At 41.0% G+C, this 23560-nt stretch overlaps 1 protein-coding gene across 1 annotated transcript in view; it reads right to left on the bottom strand.

Annotated features, from left to right (window-relative positions):
- Positions 1-23560, bottom strand: part of EPSTI1 (epithelial stromal interaction 1) — a 103114-nt gene that overhangs the window by 15064 nt on the left and 64490 nt on the right. The window contains exon 8 of the mRNA XM_069601250.1: positions 18460-18543. Within this exon, the coding sequence (XP_069457351.1) occupies positions 18460-18543 (84 nt within the window). The remainder of the gene's footprint in view (positions 1-18459; positions 18544-23560) is intronic.

The following is a 23560-nucleotide window of genomic DNA, read 5'->3' on the forward strand; positions in this document are numbered from 1 at the left end:
AAAACATATCATGAAACTGCAGTAATTAAAACAATTTGAGTTCAGGAAAAGACTTACTGCAGGGAAGCACAGCGTACCATAAGTTATTTTGCTAAACCCTCACAGGAGAGATAGTTCAGTGAATGATGATGGACTAGCTGACTACTGTGAGAAAAAAATCAGAGCAAGATCCTTTATTTTTATATCAAAATAAATTTTACAGAGCCCCAGGACTTGAACTTAAAAGATGGAACCATATAAGTTTCCAACGGAGGCATGGGTAAGTGTATTTATAAACTTGAAATGAGGAGGGTACAGACTCAGGAAATAAAAGGATGAATAAATTTGGCTACATCAAAATTCAAAACTTCAACTGGGATAAAAACTTAAAAAGATGTTTATGACACACAAAGGCTAATTCAGTTATTCTTTCATTCAGTCATTCAGCAATATCTGAGTGCATATTGTGAGGCAGGCTTGCATCTATGTGATGGGGGTACAATAACAAGACAAATGAGATCCTTGTTCCTTAAGAGTTTATATTCTAAAAAAAAAGAAGACCATGAATAAGTGAGAAAAATATCCACTGATAATCCTATGCAGAGGATTAAACATGCTGTTGTGAGGATCAGTGACTCAGTTCTTATTTTAGGTGGAGGCTCAGGGAAGGCCTGAGGAGGAAGCTAAAGACCTTATATAAACCAATAAAGAAAACACAGACACCAAACAGAAAAGGGCCAAGCAAAGGAAGAGAAAGTTGGCAGCTAAACCACAGAATGCCTGTAAATTTTAAAATAGTCATCATTTTCACACATAGTCAAAGAATATAAATCCAAACAATGAGATAAAGTTTTTCTTCTGTTGACAAAAACTAGGAAAGTTTGATAGAGAATCAGGTACATTCCAGCACTTTGGTGGAGTGCCTAAGTTAACAAAAAAATAGTTTTTGGAAAGCAGTAACCATAAATATGCTAAAGCTGAAACTCCAGTACTTTGGCCACCTCATGCGAAGAGCTGACTCACTGGAAAAGACTCTGATGCTGGGAGGGATTGGGGGCAGGAGGAGAAGGGGATGACAGAGGATGAGATGGCTGGATGGCATCACGGACTCGATGGACGTGAGTCTGAGTGAACTCCGGGAGTTGGTGATGGACAGGGAGGCCTGGCGTGCTGCGATTCACGGGGTCGCAAAGAGTCGGACATGACTGAGCGACTGAACGGAACTGAACCATAAATACGTAAAATGTGCACATCCTTTGCAGAATGTTCAAAGATGTGTAAAAGGAGAGGCAGATCTGAATTACTAAAACAGTGAAAGTTTAAGGGAAAGACTTCTTGCACATTTGCAAGGACCTGGCACAGTAAAGTATGGCGTCATCCACACAACGGAATATTATGCAACAGCTCCCAAGAATTAGACAGATGGCAGAGAAGGGGTGCCTATGATAAGATCTCTAAGATACATTAAATGATAAAAGTAATGTTCAGAGCAGTTTGGAGGGTACTGTTCCATGTAAATAGAAAAGATACACATATATCCATTTTTAACTTTTATATGCTGGTACACATATCTTAGACATTTTTATGGTAAAACACATACTAAAATGTTAATTCTAACTATCATTGGAGCTCAAAGCATGGCAGGTAGGTAGGCAGACGAAGGAACCTTTAATATCATAAGTAGTGTTTGTTGTTTTAATCTTTGAACCATGTGAACATTACTTCCTCAAACTATCAAGAAAGGTTTATATCTGTGTGGGAGACCATTTCTGTTTCTTTCTGCTTTCCTTTATTTAAAAATCCCAATGGATATCTAGTTTTTAAGACACAAAAATGTAAAAGAGCAAAACAGTACATCATGAAGCCAAGAACTGTCAGGGAAGGCAAAAAAAGAGGACAGGAAGAGACTAGCACAGAGAGTCCAGTTACAGAGGCAAGGACAGGGGAGGGAAGAAAACAGAGCAAGAGGGAGGCAGGAGGGGAGTCGATGAGGCACCACCAGCAGGACCACGACTCCAGGTGGCAGAAGGGGGTGCTCAAGTTCCGCTGCGCTCAGGATTTTTATTCTACAAGCAGCAAAGCGTGTTTACTAGGGAGAGGCTGGTTTTCCTTTGGTGCCACAAAGGAGAATTTCAACTAATTAATTTCTTCTGCTGAGCTGACAGCCACTGCAGATGAATCTGTATGCTTTATAAGCATATTCCTGGTTCGTTGATGTGATTCTCACCCAGAAGTGCAACACCTCCTTGGACAGATAAAAAACAAGTTGTTCCCGTTCCAAGGACTGAGCTTTGGACACTAAGAAAATAAAAATGCTCTCCAAGTCGGAGGGACACGACACACAGCATCTGAGGCACTGTCAAATCTCATCTCACTCAACACATATTTGTGAAGCACCAACCATTTTCCAGACACCTGGATTCAGGCTGAGGTACAGATGCAAAGGAGACCCACCTCCAACCTGAAGGAAATCACAGAATAATGAGGAAGACAGACCCAGGAAACAACTGTGACACAAAACAGAAAGAAACACATTGCTGGACACAAGTTCAAGCAACATGACAGCAGAATAAGAAGGAAGGGATGCAAACTAGAGACAAGGAGCAAATGTTCCTGAACGTTTGACATTTTAAGTGCATCCCAGGGGAAAGAATATGTGTCTTCTCACTGCTCTGCTTGCCTCCCTGCATTCAGGCGGAGCTTCATCGAGAGAAGGTACTTAAGTCCTCTGAAAAACAAAGTCTCATTTTGGAGATGCTAAAGCAGAAACTCCTGTAAACACTGGCTAAGTCAGATATGTGTGTTAGTCGCCCAGTTGTGTCCAACTCTTTGTGACCCCCATGGACTATACAGTCCATGGAATTTCCCAGGCAAGAATACTGGAGTGAGTGGCCATTCCCTTCTCCAGAGGATCTTCCTGACCCTGGGATTGAACCCAAGTCTCCTGCATTGCAGGCGGATTCTTTACTAACTAAGCCACCAACTAAGTGTTTAGTTAGTGAGGACAACACTGCAAACAGTGCCACAGTCTGTGCCCGTCCTGCTGGGACTGCTCTTGCTGGAGGAAGGACTGTGATGAAGCAGTGCTAGGGGACCAAGCTAACGGTAAGAAGTAAAAGGGTCACCATTTCCTGCCAGAGGTTACAGAAATTACTTCTCTGTGGTGCATTCTACCAAAGGCTCAACTAAACAACAAACAGGTGTGTACAAGGCTGGATGTGTGAGAAAGCTGATGAGTTTAAAGGCATGTTCCAAAGCAAGGCTGTGGTAATTGGAGACTAGGACAGGGTCATTTTAAAATCATGTTCGAATTCCAGTGGGGCGTGTTCTGACATGGTCAGCTTGACTGCATTATATGTAAACATTAAAGTATCATCACCAGGGCAGACATGCTTCTCCCAGGAGAGAATGTTCTCTCAACTCAACAAGGGGAAAAGGATAGTCGAAGCAGGAGAGTTGATGCCATGAACTTCAAGAACCCCTACCTTTGGATGTTTAAAAGAACAACAAAAAACAAGAGAAGAGTTTGGGGCTGAGATAGCTTAGAGGAGCCTTGGTTCTGCAGCTCCCTACAGTAATGCCTTTCCCTAGAATAAAGATGATGTTGGCTATGAGAAAAAGTGGAAATGAACTCAAATTATTGAGAGGAAACCAACCAAATCCAAGGAAGTAAATACTCATGGGTAAAGTAGGAGATTGAAAAAATAGCATTAATAATGTGTACTCCTCTCTTACTGTGCTGTGCTAAATCGCTTCAGTCATGTCCAACTCTACGATCATATGGAACATAGCCCACCAGGCTCCCCTGCCCATGGGATTCTCCAGGCAAGAATACTCGAGTGGGTTGCCATGCCCTCCTCCCGGAGATCTTCCCGACCCAGGGATCGAACCCGGGTCTCTTACACCTCCTCAGGGGGCAAGTGGGTTCTTTACCACTAGTGTCACCTGGGAAGCCCCCCTCTCTTACTAGTTATTGTTAATTCTGTCATTATTTAATATAAAGAAATGGACTTTCAGCTACAATAGTCATTGAGTTCCCTATCTCCCACACAGAAATACTTCCTATCAAATTTCTTCCAACTTATAAAAAATATTTTTTAATCATAAAAATTGCTTTTATATGGTGGAAAATGTAAAAAGTACAGAAATTATGAGGAAAAATATAATAATCACTCATAAAAATTCTCCACCCAGAGATAAGCTCCTTTAACATGTCAGTATATTTTCTTCATTTCTTGGTTTACATACATACAGAGACTGTAACTGCCTCTCACCACCTCGGGTCACATGTGCAGGCTTACCACGTGCCATGCATTAAGCTAAACTCTCCATGTGCTTGCTCTCATGTAATCTTCCAGGGTCATGAGGTAGACAGCACGACTATCATCCATAACAGATGACGTTTAGAAAAAGAAAGGAATCCGTACAAAGTACAATAAGAGAAGAGGCAGGCTTCAAAACTCACCCAGACTCTATTTTATAATCACTTTTTTGTTTTCATTTTCACATAGGTAAGCGCATTTACCCTTGTCTAACTCAATGAAACCAAGCCATGCCTGCGGGGCAACCCAAGACAGGCGGGTCATGGTGGAGAGGTCTGACAAGGCTGGTCCACTGGAGAAGGGAATGGCAAGCCACTTCAGTATTCTTGCCTTGAGAACCCCATAAACAGTATGAAAAGGCAAAATGATAGGATACCAAAAGAGGAACTCCCCAGGTCGGTAAGTGCCCAATATGCTACTGGAGATCAGTGGAGAAATAACTCCAGAAAGAATGAAGGGATGGAGCCAAACCAAAAACAATACCCAGTTGTGGATGTGCCTGGTGATAGAAGCAAGATCCAATGCTGTAAAGAGCAATATTGCATAGGAACCTGGAATGTCAGGTCCATGAATCAAGGCAAATTGGAAGTGGTCAGACAAGAGATGGCAAGGGTGAACATCGACATTCTAGGAATCAGCGAACTAAAATGGACTGGAATGGGTGAATTTAACTCAGATGACCATTACATCTACTACTGCGGGCAGGAATCCCTCAGAAGAAATGGATTAGCCATCATGGTCAACAAAAGAGCCTGAAATGCAGTACTTGGATGCAATCTCAAAAACGACAGAATGATATCTGTTCGTCTCCAAGGCAAACCATTCAATATCATAGTAATCCAAGTCTATGCCCCAACCAGTAATGCTGAAGAAGCTGACGTCGAATGGTTTTATGAAGACCTACAAGACCTTTTAGAACCACCACCCCAAAAAGATGTCCTCTTCATTACAGGGGACTGGGATGCAAAAGTAGGAAGTCAAGAAACACTTGGAGTAGCAGGCAAATTTGGCCTTGGAGTACGGAATGAAGCAGAGCAAAGGCTAATAGAGTTTTGCCAAGAAAATGCACTGGTCATAGCAAACACCCTCTTCCAGCAACACAAGAGAAGACTCTACACATGGACATCACCAGATGGTCAACACCGAAATCAGACTGATTATATTCTATGCACCAAAGATGGAGAAGCTCTATACAGTCAACAAAAACAAGACTGGGAGCTGACTGTGGCTCAGATCATGAACTCCTTATTGCCAAATTCAGACTTAAATTGAAGAAAGTAGGGAAAACCGCTAGACCATTCAGGTATGACCTAAATCAAATCCCTTATGATTATACAGTGGAAGTGAGAAATAGATATAAGGGCCTAGATCTGATAGATAGAGTGCCTGATGAACTATGGACTGAGGTTCATGACATTGTACAGCAGACAGGGATCAAGACCATCCCCATTGAAAAGAAATGCAAAAAACCAAAATGGCTGTCTGGGGAGGGCTTACAAATAGCTATGAAAAGAAGAGAGGTGAAAAGCAAAGGAGAAAAGGAAAGATATAAGTGTCTGAATGCAGAGTTCCAAAGAATAGCAAGGAGAGATAAGAAAGCCTTCCTCAGCAATCAGTGCAAAGAAATAGAGGCAAACAACAGAATGGGAAAGACTAGAGATCTCTTCAATAAAATTAGAGATACCAAGGGAACATTTCATGCAAAGATGGGCACAATAAAGGACAGAAATGGTATGGACCTAACAGAAGCAGAAGATATTAAGAAGAGGTGGCAAGAAAACACAGAAGAACTGTACAAAAAAGATCTTCACGACCCAGATAATCATGATGATGTGATCACTAATCTAGAGCCAGACATCTTGGAAAGTGAAGTCAAGTGGGCCTTAGAAAGCATCACTACGAACAAAGCTAGTGGAGGTGATGGGATTCCAGTTGAGCTATTTCAAATCCTAAAAGATGATGATGTGAAAGTGCTGCACTCAATATGCCAGCAAATTTGGAAAACTCAGCAGTGGCCACAGGACTGGAAAAGGTCAGTTTTCATTCCAATCCCAAAGAAAGGCAATGCCAAAGAATGCTCAAACTACCACACAATTGCACTCATCTCACATGCTAGTAAAGTAATGCTCAAAATTCTCCAAGCCAGGCTTCAGCAATACGTGAATTGTGAACTCCCTGATGTTCAAGCTGGTTTTAGAAAAGGCAGAGGAACCAGAGACCAAATTGCCAACATCTGCTGGATCATGGAAAAAGCAAGACAGTTCCAGAAAAACATCTATTTCTGCTTTATTGACTATGCCAAAGCCTTTGACTGTGTGGATCACAATAAACTGTGGAAAATTCTGAAAGAGATGGGAATACCAGACCGCCTGACCTGCCTCTTGAGAAATCTGTATGCAGGTCAGGAAGCAGCAGTTAGAACTGGACGTGGAACAACAGACTGGTTCCAAATAGGAAAAGGAGTACGTCAAGGCTGTATATTGTCACCCTGCTTATTTAACTTCTATGCAGAGTACATCATGATAAACGCTGGACTGGAAGAAACACAAGCTAGAATCAAGATTGCTGGGAGAAATATCAATAACCTCAGATATGCAGATGACACCACCCTTATGGCAGAAAGTGAAGAGGAACTCAAAAGCCTCTTGATGAAAGTGAAAGAGGAGAGTGGAAAAGTTGGCTTAAAGCTCAACATTCAGAAAACGAAGATCATGGCATCCGGTCCTGTCACTCATGGGAAATAGATGGGGAAACAATGGAAACAGTGTCAGACTTTATTTTTCTGGGCTCCAAAATCACTGCAGATGGTGACTGCAGCCATGAAATTAAAAGACACTTACTCCTTGGAAGAAAAGTTATGAGCAACCTAGATAGTATATTCAAAAGCAGAGACATTACTTTGCCAACTAAGGTCCGTCTAGTCAAGGCTATGGTTTTTCCTGTGGTCATGTATGGATGTGAGAGTTGGACTGTGAAAAAGGCTGAGCGCCGAAGAATTGATGCTTTTGAAGCGTGGTGTTGGAGAAGACTCTTGAGAGTCCCTTGGACTGCAAGGAGATCCAACCAGTCCATTCTGAAGGAGATCAGCCCTGGGATTTCTTTGGAAGGAATGATGCTAAAGCTGAAACTCCAGTACTTTGACCACCTGATGCGAAGAGTTGACTCATTGGAAAAGACTCTGATGCTGGGAGGGATTTGAGGCAGGAGGAGAAGGGGACGACCGAGGATGAGATGGCTGGATGGCATCATGGATTCGATGGACGTGAGTCTGAGTGAACTCCGGGAGTTGGTGATGGACAGGGAGGCCTGGCGTGCTGCGATTCATGGGGTCGCAAAGAGTCGGACACGACTGAGCGACTAAACTGAAACTGACGCACATTTACATTATTGAAGCATAGTGGTCACTGTTGCATGGTATTCTAGACTTCAAAATCCTCAACTTCTCTACTGCTGAAAAATTATTTTAAACCTCCCATTAAGCTGATTTTAAATGTAAACAATCCTATCCATACAGCTTGGGTGCGTGTCTAATTATTTCCTCAGAATAGATGCATACCTTTTAGACCTAAGAGTTTTATTTTAGGAAACTCTTTAGAATCTGATACTGTCAGAGTCCTTTCGTGCCCGTCTTATCAGCAGCAGTACGAGGGAGTCTGTAATGTTTTTTAATAACTAATAATGTAAATACTCCTCACCCCAGCAAACACACAAATTATTTCTTAATCTTGTGATTATTCTCTCAGTTGAAGTGTAGATATGGTTTTTCAAACTACCTCAAATTCCACTGAAATTTTTACTGGAATTGCATTAAACTCACTCATTAATGGACAGAACTGTAGTTGTTACAGTATTGAATTTTACCACTCAGGGGCATCAGCCATCCCTACTTTATTCAAATTGACATTAATGGATTATAGGAAAATTCTCAGGTATTCTGGGGCTTTTATAGGTTTGGGGGTTTTGAATGTGTTTTTTTTTTTTTAGGGATTGAGCAATTTTTTATATTGTTGCTTTTTGATGAAATCTTTCTATCCCCTATTTTCTCATTAATGTTTACTAATATTTGAGGGCATTATTGATTCTTACATATATGTTTTATGCTGTGCTTTGTCGCTCAGTCATGTCCAATTCTTTGTGACCCCGTGGACTGTAGCCCACCAGGCTCCTCTGTCCATGGGGGATTCTCCAGGCAAGAATACTGGAGTGGGCTGACATGCCCTCCTCCAGGGAATCTTCCCAACCGAGGGACTGAACCCGGGTCACCCACATTGCAGGCGAATTCTTTACCACCTGAGCAATGAGGGAAGCCCAAGAATACTAGAGTAGGTAGCCTATCCCTTTCTGCAGGGGATCTTCCTGACCCAGGAATCAAACCAGGGTCTCCTACGTTGCAGGTGGATTCTTTACCAGCTGAGCTACCAGGGAAGCCCTAAAAAATACAGAAAGCTTCATGAATTTGTGTGTCATATATATATGAAGTGAAGTGAAGTGAAAGTCACTCAGTCATGTCGAACTCTCTGCGACCCCATGGACTTTACAGTTCATGGAATTCTCCAGGTCAGTATACTAGAGTGGGTTGGCCTTTCCCTATTCCAGGGGATCTTCCCAACCCAGGGATTGAACCCAGGTCTCCCACACTGCAGGTGGATTCTTTACCAACTGAGCCACAAAGGAAGCCCATATATATACATACATACAACTCATTTAATTCCATTTGTTCTAGGCAATTTTTAGTTGATTATCTTGGGTTGTACAGATTGCTCTCATCCATAAATAATAACTTTTATTTCCAATAATTAGATAAAACTCCTTTTCTATTTTTGTCCTATCAAGTTGGCTAAAACAATTCTTGAACCTTGTCGCATGCAATACTGAAGCTTTCTTCCCCTTCACTAGAAAAGAGTTTTTTGTCAAATAACACTAAAAGCATTAGGTTAGAATTTCCAGAACAAATATTAGTTGGTGGTAGGGGTTGCAGATCCTTTTATGTTGTTCATTGTTCTAATATTTTACCACTGAGATTAATGTTGGTTATTGGTTTGAAAGACTATATGAATGTTAAGGGAAAAAAAAATTAGCCTACTATGTTTTTTTCTTTTAGCTGATAGATTTTAACCTACCAGTGCCCCTTATTGGCAACTACAGAGGTAGTCGAATTCTTTTTCTCTCATGATCTCTTTTTCTCTCATATTTCAGTCTTCCTTTGTGGCTCAGCTGGTAAAGAATCCACGTGCAATGCAGGAGACCTGGGTTTGATCTCTGGGTTGGAAAGATCCCCTGGAGAAGGGAAAGGCTATCCACTCCAGTATTCTGGCCTGGAGAATTCCATGGACTGTATAGTCCATGAGGTCGCAAAGAGTTGGACACAACTGAGCAACTTTCACTATCATATTGCAGTGATATAAAAAGTTATAATATATAGATAGTCATCTTTGCACTCCTAGAATAAACTTAACTGTCTATGTAAATGATATGAGAAAAAAATTCCATTAGCTAGAATTTTCTTTCAGATGTTAATCTCTATAAATCTGTGAGTGTGTGTCCCTTTACCAGGTTGTGACATCATGGGAATGACAGTTAAATAATATTAATTCTAAATTATTTCATCTTTTTCCTTGCTCTGAAACAACTTGTAGAACACAGGAAAAAAATATGTTCCTTGAAAATTCTAATGAACCAGTCTGTAAATTTATCCAAATTTAGCTTGTTAAGGGAAAGTAATTCTCAGAAAACTTTAAAATCACTTGCATTTTTGTCTTTAATTCTTTGAGTCAGTTTAGAGTTTTACATTTTCTCATAAAACTGTTCACTTAATCTTTTCTAAAACTATGGTTCTAGCCCCTCATTTATACTGTTGTGTATTTGCATTTTTACTAATATTTTCTTGATTAGACTTACCAGAGATTTATTCATTTTGTTGACCTTATCAAAGAAGAAGCTGTTGAATTTTTATAACAGCTGTTTCTTCAAGTTTGTTTTTGTTTTTTAATTTCTGTTCCTAATTACTTCCTTTGGTAATGTTTATTATTCTTGTTTTAAATTCTTAGGTTGAATACTTTAATTTGTTTCTGTTTTGAGTACTGACTGGATTTAAAGTTGTGATTTTTCTGAGTACAGCTTTGCAAGGATTCCCTATAAGCTGCTCTCACCATAATTTCTAACATAGTCTACAATCATTTTCTCTGTCATTGAATAATTTAAGTATGTTTTCATGTTTTGGTTTGTTTTTACTTTCCAAATGACTATATAAAATCAATAACCATGCAAAATCAGTAAGAGCACTCAACCTACCAGAAACATTTTAAATTCCTTGTAGGTAGAAAAGGGATAAAATAAATTATATGGAGAAACAAGTATGCAGGATCAACTGGGTCTGAGTTAGCTGTGTTTCTAAAGGAGGGCTGAGAGAAGCTAAAGATGACCAGCTCGAGAAGTGCTTTGAGACGAACTTGATGGTGGGTTCTTCCTCTCCCACACTGGCATGCATAGCAGCCCACACCGACATAGTCCCCTGGGTAACACAGAATGGAGGAGGGGTTGTGAGCTCAGAGGAGCAGGACAGTGTCCCAATACATGCTGACCACAGCAGAACAAGAGGCTACCGCATGCAGAAGATTGGCTTCTGTATATCTTAACTTGGCCAGGGGCTTCCTTGGTGGCTCAGATGGTAAAGAATCTGCCCCAAGTGCAGGAGATCTGGGTTCAGTCCCTGGGTTGGGAAGATCACCTGGAAAAGGGCATGGCAACCCACTCCAGTTTTCTTGCCTGGAGAATCCCATGGATAGAGGAGCCTGGTGGGCTACAGTCCATGGGGTCATAAAGAGTCAGACACGGCTGAGCAACTAATACTTTCACGTGTCCAAAGAAACATGAGGAGATAACCAAGAATCACCAAACATTTGAGAGAGAAAACTACATGAGATAAAACTTACATCAGAAAGGAAAAAATACTGTTAAAATAGTAAGTAGAAAATGTTAATGATTGTATAACTACCATTAATTAAGAGATCAGAAAGGATAGTCCACTTATAAAGCAGAACACTGCTATGAAAAAGTAAGTCAGTAACACTGGTAAATAAACAAATTCAGTGCAGGGGCCAAATAAGCAGAATGACTAAATGATTCCAGGAGCAAGATGATCTAGCGAAAGGTTTCTCCCAGAATGCAATGGAAAAGGCCAGACAGGAAGTATAAGACAAATGGTTAAGAGAAACAGAGGATAGGTCGAGCTAAAATTTCCAGAGCTACTTGATACATATCCAAGAAACAGGGAATAGGCATGATAATAGGGAAGAAATGTGAAAAGAAAATAGAAATTTCTCAGAACTACAGTAAGACATATTTTGAGGTTAAACAGGCCAACAAAAGGTAATACAAAATTAAAATCAAAACCACTAAGAAATTTCTTATGATAGGGAGGAAAGGAGAGGAGAGAAAAGAGGAAAAGTAAATAAACAGTACAGAAAATTCAGAGTCAAGAAAATAAAGAATGGAAAACAAAAATAAAAAGTAAATTATGTAGAAGAAAATGGGCAGATACACTAGCAATCACAATAAATGAGAATATATTAAAAAGACATGTAATTAGGTAAAAGAAAAATCAGCCATTTTTGTTACTAGAAATCTAAGCCACGTGACACAGAGAGGTTAAAATTAAGTAATGGAAAAAGAAATTGCCACATAAGTTCTAACAAGAAGGATGGCAAAATAATTAGGATCAGACAAAATTAAGACCAAGAACCATCACGGTGAAAATCACTAAGTGAGAAGAGTAGTCCATTTCATATTGATAAAATCCTGTACTGAAAGGCTGGCTTCCCATAAGTCATGTTGGTTGGAACTACTTCTCATATCAATGGCTGAACCAATCACAGTCAATGAGAATAGAATTCCCATGATCAGTTAGACCATTTGCAAATGCATCCCTGGGCTGACTTCTTCTGACTTTTCTGAAACAGGCCATGCTAAGTAGTATGAATACATGAAGGGGGGAAAAAAATGGGATTTTAGGAGAGAAGTAGGTAATCAACACTATTTGATACCTATTCTGAAGTTATAACACACAATTTTTTCTTGTGTAGCATTAATTACTACCAAGTGATTATTCACTATAAAATAAAAGTACAGTGTTTTATTTGTCTTCTTTTAATTGTTCATCTCCTCCACAAAAAAGTAAACTTTAGGAGAGAAGGGGCCTTGTCTGTCCTGTTTCTAGTTGGAACTTCAGTATCTTCCAGAAGGCTCAGTACATAATAGGAGCTCAGTTCCTGTTGTTGACAGAATAGATGGATAGATGGATGGATGGATAGATGGGTTGGTGGATGAATACTGGGATGGATTACTCTGAGATAGAATAATATCAGAATAATAGAGTAAAAAAAAAGCCATAAAAGCTTTAAATGGTATAAATAATGTCAGAGTTACAGGGACACAGGGACTGCACAAAAAGACCACTGAACCACTGAACTGAATGTTCAGAAGGGATTTTATCTTTAGGAGCAGTTTCAGTAAGAGCATTTATGAAAATAAACCAAAATGTAAAGCATTAAGGACAAAGTGGGCAATAAAGATGTGATTATAGTAATATTACCTCTGTCTTTTTTTTTTTTTTTTTTTGGTAGAAGCAGAAAAGGTGATAACCCTGAGGATAGCTGAATCAAGGAAGAAGTAGGTTGGCTTGTTTATTTTATTACGGCAAGAGTCAGCATGCCTGCTGACAAAAAATATACTAGTTAACAGAAAATATACTGAAGGTGTAGGGGGGAAATGATGCTTTTAAACTGTGGTATTGGAGAAGACTTTTGAGAGTCCCTTGGACTGCAAGGAAGTCCAAACAGTCCATCCTAAAGGAGATCAGTCCTGGGTGTTTACTGGAAGGACTGATGTTGAAGCTGAAGCACCTGATGCAAAGAGCTGACTCATTAGAAAAGACATTGACTCTGGGAAAGATTGAGGGCAGGAGGAGAAGGGGATGACAGAGGATGAGATAGTTGGATGGCATCACCGACCCGATGGACATGGGTTTGGGTAGACTCTGGGAGTTGGTGATGGACAGGGAGGCCTAGCGTGCTGTGGTCCATGGGGTCGCCAAGAGTCAGACACAACTGAGCGACTCAACTGAACTGATAGGGGGAAAAACTGAAAGTAGGAGGTGTTAGTCAGTTGTGTCTGACTCTCTGTGATCTCATGAACTGTAGCCCACCAGGTTCCTCAGTCCATGGAATTCTCCAGACAAGAATACCGGAGTGGGTTGCTATTTCCTCCTCCACGAGATCTTCCCAACCCAGGGATCAAATCCAGATCTCCTACACTGCAGGCATATTCTTTACCTCCTGAGCCACCAGAGAAGCCAAGGGAATTAAAGTAAAGTTTTTGAAGAGGGAATTGAATCAAATGTAAAATACTGAGGAGTTAAAATTAAGGAAGAACCTACTGTCCCCAAAGACCAGAGTAATGGAAGAATGTGAAAGTCAGAGACAGACAGAGGAGGATCAACATGTGGTCACCTCACTGTAACCTAGGGAATCTACTCTCCAACTTCTCTACAGTAGGTGTTCATTAAATACTTGAATCAAGGGAACAAGTAAACACATGAATGTGTGTGTTAGTTGCTCAGTCGTGTCTGACTCTTCGCGACCTCATAGACTGTAGCTTGCCAGACTCCTCTGTCCATGGAATTCTCCAGGCAAGAATACTGGAGTGGGTTGCCATTTCCTTCTCCAGGGGATCTTCCAGACCCAAGGACTGAATCCAGGTTTCCTGCATTACAGGCAGATGCTCTACCATCTGGGCTACTAGGTGAAATCAAACACATGAAAAGATGTGATGATACAAGTGTGTTATGGCTCCCTACCATGAACATGATTCTTCTTGTTTTCTTAAGCAAAATCACTGAAGTGATAATGAGTGACAGACTCTACTAGCTAGGGAAGCTTCTAGTGGACATTTTTTAACAACAGACTGAGCAAAAAGGGAGAGAAGCAAAAATAAGGTAAATATTCCAAATAGGAAAAGGAGTCCGTCAAGACTGTATACTGTCACCCTGCTTATTTAACTTCTATGCAGAGTACATCATGAGAAATGCTGGACTGGAAGAAACACAAGCTGGAATCAAGATTGCTGGGAGAAATATCAATAACCTCAGATATGCAGATGACACCACCCTTATGGCAGAAAGTGAAGAGGAGCTAAAAAACCTCTTGATGAAAGTGAAAGAGGAGAGCGAAAAAGTTGGCTTAAAGCTCAACATTCAGAAAACGAAGATCATGGCATCCGGTCCCATCACTTCATGGCAAATAGATGGGGAAACAGTGGAAACAGTGTCAGACTTTATTTTTCTGGGCTCCAAAATCACTGCAGATGGTGACTGCAGCCATGAAATTAAAAGACACTTACTCCTTGGAAGAAAAGTTATGAGCAACCTAGATAGTATATTCAAAAGCAGAGACATTACTTTGCCGACTAAGGTCCGTCTAGTCAAGGCTATGGTTTTTCCTGTGGTCATGTATGGATGTGAGAGTTGAACTGTGAAGAAGGCTGAGCGCCAAAGAATTGATGCGTTTGAACTGTGGTGTTGGAGAAGACTCTTGAGAGTCCCTTGGACTGCAAGGAGATCCAACCAGTCCATTCTGAAGGAGATCAGCCCTGGGATTTCTTTGGAAGGAATGATGCTAAAGCTGAAGCTCCAGTACTTTGGCCACCTCATGCAAACAGTTGACTCATTGGAAAAGACTCTGATGCTGGGAGGGTTTGGGGGCAGGAGAAGGGGATGACAGAGGATGAGATGGCTGGATGGCATCACTGACTTGATGGACGCGAGTCTGAGTGAACTCCGGGAGTTGGTGATGGACAGGGACGCCTGGAGTGCTGCAATTCATGGGGTCACAAAGAGTCGGACACAACTGAGCGACTGAACTGAACTGAACTGATTCTACCATTATTGAAGTCTCTAGTGATGGAACTATCTGTACACTCATTATTCATTTTACTGAAAGCTTCAGTAAGTAAAAGGAAATAATTTATGTAAAAAGAAAATATGTTTTAATCAATAACCAGAAAAATACATATGTATCAACATTTGTCTGACTCCAGAAGAAAAACAAGATTAAGAAATAAAAAGCTTAATTTTCACTGTTTAAAATAACTGCTCAACCTGAAAATTAAATAGCAGATCTGATTTTCTAATCTGTTGAGCATGCTCTTTGTAAAATGTTCTACATTTACAGGTTTTCACACTCTAAATATACCAAACTTTATAAAACTAGTTAAGATTCACTAGTAGTTATTTTTAAAATACATTATGTCTACACTGGTTTGTAACACCCCTCTTATTATCTAAGTACCTCAGGATGTGGTAATAAATTGAAAGATCACAGAAAAATATTAATACTTCCATGTCATTTGATGGACATCATTGAAAATATAACTTAAATATATACTAGATCCAGTTTCTACTTGCTAATTACTAGAATCTCACTATAACACTGCTTATTTAACTGTGGATTTCAGTATGAAGCCTTTGTCAAAGGAAAAATAATTTTTTTTTAAACAGCAAGAGATAAAAATGCTTTGTGGCTTCTTTATTGCTTATCATGCTTGTATTCAGTCGCTAAGTCATGTCCAGCTCTTTGCAACCCCATGGACTGTAGCCCGTTAGACTCCTATGTCCATGGGATTCTCCAGGCAAGAATTCTGGAGTGGGTTGCCATTTCCTTCTCCAGGGGATCTTTCAGACCCAGGGATAAACCCACATTTCCTGCACTGCAGGCAGATTCCTTAGCACTGAGCCACTAGGGAAGCACCTTATTGGCACTTGGCTTAATAATTAAGCCTAGTAAGTGGCTTAATAACTAAACTGAAAATCTACATTATTTCTTTCAACAATTTAACAGTTAGAACCAGATATGGAACAATGGACTGGATCCAAATTGGGAAAAGAGTACGTTAAGGCTGTATATTGTTACCCTGCGTATTTAACTTGTATGCAGAGTACATCATGTGAAATGCTGGGTTGAAGCACAAGCTGGAATCAAGATTGCCAGGAAAAATATCAATAACCTCAGATACGCAGATGATACCACTCTTTTGGCAGAAAGTGAAGAAGAACTAAAGAGCTTTTTGATGAAAGTGAAAGAGAAGAGTGAAAAAACTGCTTGAAACTCAACATTCAAAAAACTAAGTTCATGGCATCTGGTCCCATCACTTCATGGCAAATAGATGGGGAAAGGATGGAAACAGAGACTTGAGCTCAAAAATCACTGCAGATGGTGACTGCAGCCATGAAATTAAAAGACATTTGATCCTTGGAAGAAAAGCTATGACCAATCTCGACAGCATATTACAAAGCAGAGACGTTACTTTACTGGCAAAGGTCCGTCTAGTCAAAGCTATGTTTTTTCCATTGGTCATGTATGGATGTGAGAGTTGGACCATAGAGAAAGCTGAATGCTAAAGAATTGATGTTTTTGAACTGTGGTACTGGAGCAGACTCTTGAGAGTCCCTTGGGCTGCAAGGAGATCAAGCCAGTTCATCCTCAAAGAAATCAGTCCTGAGTATTCATTGGAAGGACTGATGCTGAAGCTGAAGCTCTAATACTTTGGCCACCTGATGCAAAGAACTGACTCATTGGAAAAGACCCTGATGCTGGGAAAGATTGAGGGCAGGAGGAGAAGGGGATGACAGAGGATGAGATACTTGGATGGCATCACCAACTCGATAGACATAAGTTTGAGCAAGCTCCAGGAGTTGGTGATGGACAGGGAGGCCTGGTGTGCTACAGTGCGTGGGGTCATAGTCAGACATAGTCATGACTGACTGACTGACTGAACTGAACTGAAGCACAAAACAGCTCAGTGACAACCACTTATATTGTATGTTGGATTAAACTATGAAAAAGTAAGGGCTTGACCTCTGTTGGGAGGAGGGTAGCACTCAAAAGGTCAATTCTAACAGCAACAATCACTACACATTTCATAATATGAATATGTTAAAATATGATTTCCACACTCAATTGCTATAAGTTACCTTGTAGAGCAAAGACATAAGGGGAAAAAACAAACCAAATTAAGGAAATCAGAATGGGCGTTAGAATTTAAGGTAATTGAATAATTGAAGAAACAGACTTGAGGGATATCCTGGAAGAAATGACAGGATAGATTAAGTACAAATAGAGCAAGAAAAAAGTTGGAAAATAAATATGGGGAAGATAATGGTCTCCCACTAGCTGAATAATTTTTTGTTTTGCTTTCTTAAAGGACCTGGAATGAAGTGGCGCCTTGGAGCTGACTCCCATCTCTCTCATCGCTCCCATTCTTGGTTGAGGAGCTTCTGAGCCTATGAATCAAAGGTAGGTAAGACCATCAAGTCACAGTACTGTTTTCAGTTACCCTGTCAGAAGTTTCCTATTCTAATACGTACTTTCCTCAGTGTCCATCTCCCTAATTTCTGTTGCTCGTTTTATTTGGAATAGTGTGTTTTTTTGAAACACCTCACATATTTGTACATGTGTAAAGTGCATTGTTTCATTCTTTGGGTATTTTTAGCTGAACATTTAAGCCAGTGTCACGATTTTGCGTGCCTGCTTTTTTTCCATTATGCATTATAGTGGTCTCTGGACATTATTTGCAATATCATATATCTTTAATTTAAAAAATGGCAGCTGCATGTGTTATATTTTGTAGACCAGAAGTTCCCAAGTGTCCTGGAATCCCACTTAATATTCTGCAACAACCTAACTGGGAAAAGAATTTGAAAAAGTATAGATACATGTTTATGCATGTAACTGAATCACTTTGTTATATACCTGAAACTAACACATTTTGAATCAACTATACTCCAATACAAAATAAAAAGTAAAAAAAAAAACAAAAAAAGAAGTTCCCAAGTGTTCTATCATCTTCTCCCTGAACCAGCGGCACCAACTACAGCAGACACACTGTAGCCCTCTGAGGCTACGTAAGTAGCAGGAGCCAATAAGTAGTTGAACAGAAGCCACCATCATACCACCATACTCTTAAAACATACTCACATCTCACCATTTTTAACACCTGTGGTGTTTTGTTTTGCTTTTAGGATTTTCATGTATATAAATATTTCTGTTCTCAAGCTCTTCAGCATTATCCAGTACCACAACCAAATACTAATATGGTCTTTGAATACCTGCTGGTGCTGTTCTTCCTTCATCTTTTGCAATTTTTGATTCTGTTCTTCCTTTAGAGTATCCATATAAGCCTGTCTTCTGGCCTGCAATGGTATGGAAAAAAAAAAAACAATCATGAGAAAAAGCATCACCACAATGTCTAACGCCTACCGTGGGTCCAGTTCTAACAGATCAACCTGAGCATATAGCAAGCTCTCCGTGTACACTTGCGTAAAATTGAGTGATTTATGCATATGTCTGCAGATGCCCCTTGGGATATACAGAAAGAGACGAGTATAAGCACAACCATCCAGCACACTTTAAAGGATGCTCTAAACATTTGTTTAATTAAGCTGTAAAAAAATATCCCCTCAGAGATAATCAACACAGTTTACTCCTTCTCATGAGGAGGATTTGAAGCAGAGGAAAGTTAAATGCATTTTTTCAAGAATATTTCAACTAGCTGATGAATATCAGAGGCAAGCCGTGGTGACACTGACTGCAGCAGCACGGACGTGTCTACTGCTCATTAACGATGTCCTATTAAACAGCGTGTCAGCTGGTGATTGATGCCGCGTAATTCCAGAGATGAATTTCTCTCCAGGTCTTTGTGCTCCTAATCTGTACCTGAAGTTCCTTTCTGTGCCCGAGTGGGAAAGCAAAGTCTGTTCAGGCGCACAGAAGCCATCATTTCTGGCTGAATTAGGACCCCAAGGGGGAAGCTCGGAAGAGTCAGCACACACAGTAAGACGTCCTTCAGTCCCAGAGACCCTCCGTGTCAGGGTCCCCCCTCCTCCATGGGCAGAGAGACCACAGGTGCTGGAATTGATGAGATTTCAAGTATTCTATCTATTCATTTGTCATACGCTTTCTCTCCCTCACCCTGATTTGCAGCCCACCCTCAGGAAGGCAGAGAGGCCAGCCTGATAAGCTAACACGTAGGAAATCCATTGTTCTCATAAACTACTCGCAGCATCATGGCAGCAGCGACATATTTCAGGCCCTAGTTCTTTGGACTAATAATCCATAAAGCTTCTGTAGCCTGGTCCCCCCTTTTCCCTTACTATAATTTTTCTCAAGTACTTCTTAATTCATTCCTCCACTTCTGTCACTATAAAACCCATCTTCCAGCAAATAAGACGAAGCACTCGCCAGAAAGAGAGAGATTCTCAGGATGCATCAGCCGTAGCACTACTAAGGAGAATTGCGGTGCTCCAAATGTGTCCAGACGTGTTCAGAAAGCCCACATATATCCAAACCCTGCCACATCAGACAGGCACACACATCCTAGACTTTATCCATATTCTGAACACAAGGGGACTGTGATAAGATATAAATGGTGGGGAATCATTCTCTAGTGACCCTTTATTTTTATATGAGAAGGTCTGAAAGGCAGGAAGAGAGGCTGGTAGCACATTTTCTATTCAAGGGAATAACAGGAGGAAGAAGAGATTTAGTTAAGGCAGATGAGATGACTTGAGTGAGGAACCTATTTGTATACCTTCCTTTTAAACTCCACCTGTTGAGTTTTTTATCAGAACATGGGTCCTGGGCTTCTCAGGTGGTGCAGTGTTAAAGAATCTGTCTGCCAGTGCAGGAGACGCAACAGATGTGGGTTCTATTTCTGGGTCTGGAAGATTCTCTGGAGTAGGAAATGGCAACCCACTCCAGGATTCTTGGATGGAAATTCCATGTCAGAGGAGCCTGGCAGGCTACAATCTATGGGGTCGCGAAGAGTTGGACGTGACTGAGTACACATGGACCCAGCACACAATATTTGACTTAGAAAAAAATGGTTAGACACACTTAGTGTCAATGAAAAGGCCACAGAAACTGGGCAGTTCACAAGGCATCGCAACTGCAGAGTTCAAAGTTACTTGGAGTCCCAGTGCTTGCTTACCCAGCTGTGGTCCCCTAGGCAGGACAGAAGTTTCTCTTTAAAAATACGGGCAAAGACTCTCGATTACTGGTTTTCTTTATTTTTATTCTCACAATGAAATTTTAATCTTGAGTGTTGTGTGTGCATGTATGGGTATCACTAGCTTTCTTAAAGTCTCAGAAATTTCTATGTAATTATATTCATATAATTTTTCTATCAAAAGGTATTGATTTAACATATTAATGATAAATTTGTTACTCAGCTACACTTTTGCTCATCCTCTCCCACAAGCGATACTAATAATATATTCATTCAATAAGCAATACTTCAGCCTCCTATGCACAATCCCTGAGGTCAGACAGGACCCCAGGCCTCAAGTACTTACAGCCTAGTGTGGAAGTCAGACAGAAAGAAAGATTAACAAGATTAATGATTACAGTAGAGCATGAGAGGTATTGTGATAAGGGATGCTAAAAAGAAGGACATTTAATTAAAGCAGATCAAGGACACCTTCTCAAATTGGGAGACATCAGGTTGCATTTTAAAGAGTAGGAATCAGACTAAGCAGGGGCAGGACATTCTGTGAATAAATGAAAAATGGCATTGTATTATACTAGGTTGTTCAGGCTGTCATAACAAAACCACAGACCGGGTGGCTTAAACAACAGATGTTTATTGCCTCACATGGAAGCTAAAAGTCTAAAATCAAGGTGTCCACAAAGTTGGCTTCTTTTTTTTTTTATTGGAGTATAGTTGCTTTATAGTGTGATGTCACTTTGAGTGGGTTGCCATTTCCTTCCCACTAAGGTCACCACGGAACACAGAACAGTTTCCTGCACCGTCCAGTAGGTCCTCAGTTATCTGCTTTATATGTAGTGTCGGTAGTATATATACATGTTTCTGCTGATGGCTGTGAGGGAAGGATCTCTGCCTCTCTCCTGCTTACAGATGACAGTCTTCTCATGTCTCTTCACATCATCCTCCTCTATATGTGTCTGCTCCTGTGACCAAATTTCCATGTTTTTATAAGGGTACCTTTCCTAGTGGATTCAGTTCAGTTCAGTCGCTCAGTCGTGTCCGACTCTTTGCGACCCCATGAATCGCAGCTCACCAGGCCTCCTTGTCCATCACCAATTCCCGGAGTTCACTCAAACTCACGTTCATCGAGTCAGTGATGCCATCCAGCCATCTCATCCTCGGTCGTCCCCTTCTCCTCCTGCCCCCAATCCCTCCCAGCACCAGAGTCTTTTCCAATGAGTCAACTCTTCGCATCAGGTGGCCAAAGTACTGGAGTTTCAGCTTCAGCATCATTCCTTCCCAAAGAACACCCAGGACTGATCTCCTTTAGAATGGACGGGTTGGATCTCCTTGCAGTCCAAGGGACTCTCAAGAGTCTTCTCCAACACCACAGTTCAAAAGCATCAATTCTTTGGCGCTCAGCTTTCTTCACAGTCCAACTCTCACATCCATACATGACCACTGGAAAAACCATAGCCTTAGTGGATTAGATCTCATTTTAACTTAATGTCCTCTGTAAAGACCCCCATCTCCAAATAAGCTCACATGGTGAGGTACTGGCAGTTACGACTTCAACATATAAATTTCCAGGGGACACAATTCAATGCATAACAAGCACTGAGTTCCCATTTCAAGATGGTGAAGTGAATATGTTTCTGCTCCATGCTTTTCTCAGCAATTACCCTGAACAGAGGAGGAACTGAAACAAACACAAACCCCAGCTTCAAAACCCAAGAGAAACCAGTGTCCTCAGACAAAAAATCTATGAAGACAAAGTAGATGAAGAAACACTGAGGGGCCAGGAGAGCAAAGAGCAAATCTAAAGCCCTGCTGCGGGGGAGGGGGCAGGGTGGGGGGAGGCGGGAATGCAGGAGCCACAGGAAGGCAGCTAGCCCCACAGAGCAAGGTGAGGGCCCCAGAGATGGACGTACCAGCTACAGGGAAGGTGATGGATGAGAGGAAGGCACCCACGTCTGCCTCCACCCTGACAGTTCAGGTGCTAATGCCCCCAGCCTGACAGGAAATCAAAAGTGTATCCTCTGGATCAACCAAACCAGACAGGCCTAGGACAGAAGGCAGCCATGTTCAGACCCCAGGGTGAGAGTGGAAAGACTGTGTAAACTGCTGCATACCAGGCTGTGAGCCTCTGGGCCCCCTTCTTTGAACTTTTTAACTGCTCCCTGCACTTTTTCCTCTGAGACATAGAGCATGATATTTTATCCATGAAACAAGAACAGGTTGCTGTTTTTTTTTTTTTTAAGCAACAAAATAAAAAGGAGCTCTTAGAAATTAAAAATATCTCCTCTTCCCCACAAAAAGACAAACAAGTAAAATATTTAGAAGATAAAGCCAATACAATGTGTGAGATAACAGAAAAAATGATGTATGTTTAAAATTTTTATATGCATATTTGTATACAGTATATATGGCAGGTTGTTGTTGTTGTTCAGGCACTAAGTCATGTCCGACTCTTTACAACCCCATGGACTGCAGCATGCCAGGCTTCCCTATCCTTCACTATCTCCCAGAGTTTGCTCAGATTCCTGTCCACTGAGCCAGTGATACTATCTAACCATCTCATCCTCTGCTGCCCTCTTCTCCTTTTGCCTTCAGTCTTTCCTAGCATCAGGGTCGTTCCAAAACATAAATATGACAAATATGTGTATACATATATATATACACACACACATACCCCAAGTTCCTGGTACAGAGCTCAGAGCTCAGACCTCCTAAAACCTTCGTAATTTCCTAAATCATAAGAGCTTTCAGAGCATCTCTTGTTCCAGTCTTTGGCCTTTGACCCCATCTCTGATTCAGGGCTCCTAAAACCCTGTAATTTCCTAAGTGATCAGACCACAAGGAGCACCTTTTGTTCTCCTGAGGCAACTCCATGTGGGCTCCTGAATGATTCCTGCATGGGGGCTGGCCACCAGAAGAACCAAGTCATGGTTAGATGTTTGGAATTTTCAGTCTCAAATCTCCATCCTCCAGAGAAGAAAAAAGAGCCGGAAATGGAATTAATAACTGATCATGCCTATAGGAGGAAGCCTCCATAAAAGTCCCAGAAATATAGGGGTTCAAGGAACTGTTGAGTAGATGCCCATATCCATATATAACATATCCACCAGGAGGGTGGCTGCACCCCAACCCCACAGCGACAGAAGCTTCTGCATAGAACCCTCCCTGGCCTCTCCCTTTATCTTTCCTCATCTGGCTGTTCATCT

This window comes from Ovis canadensis, chromosome 10 (genome assembly GCF_042477335.2).
Source record: "Ovis canadensis isolate MfBH-ARS-UI-01 breed Bighorn chromosome 10, ARS-UI_OviCan_v2, whole genome shotgun sequence".
NCBI classification, from domain to species: Eukaryota; Metazoa; Chordata; class Mammalia; order Artiodactyla; family Bovidae; genus Ovis; species Ovis canadensis.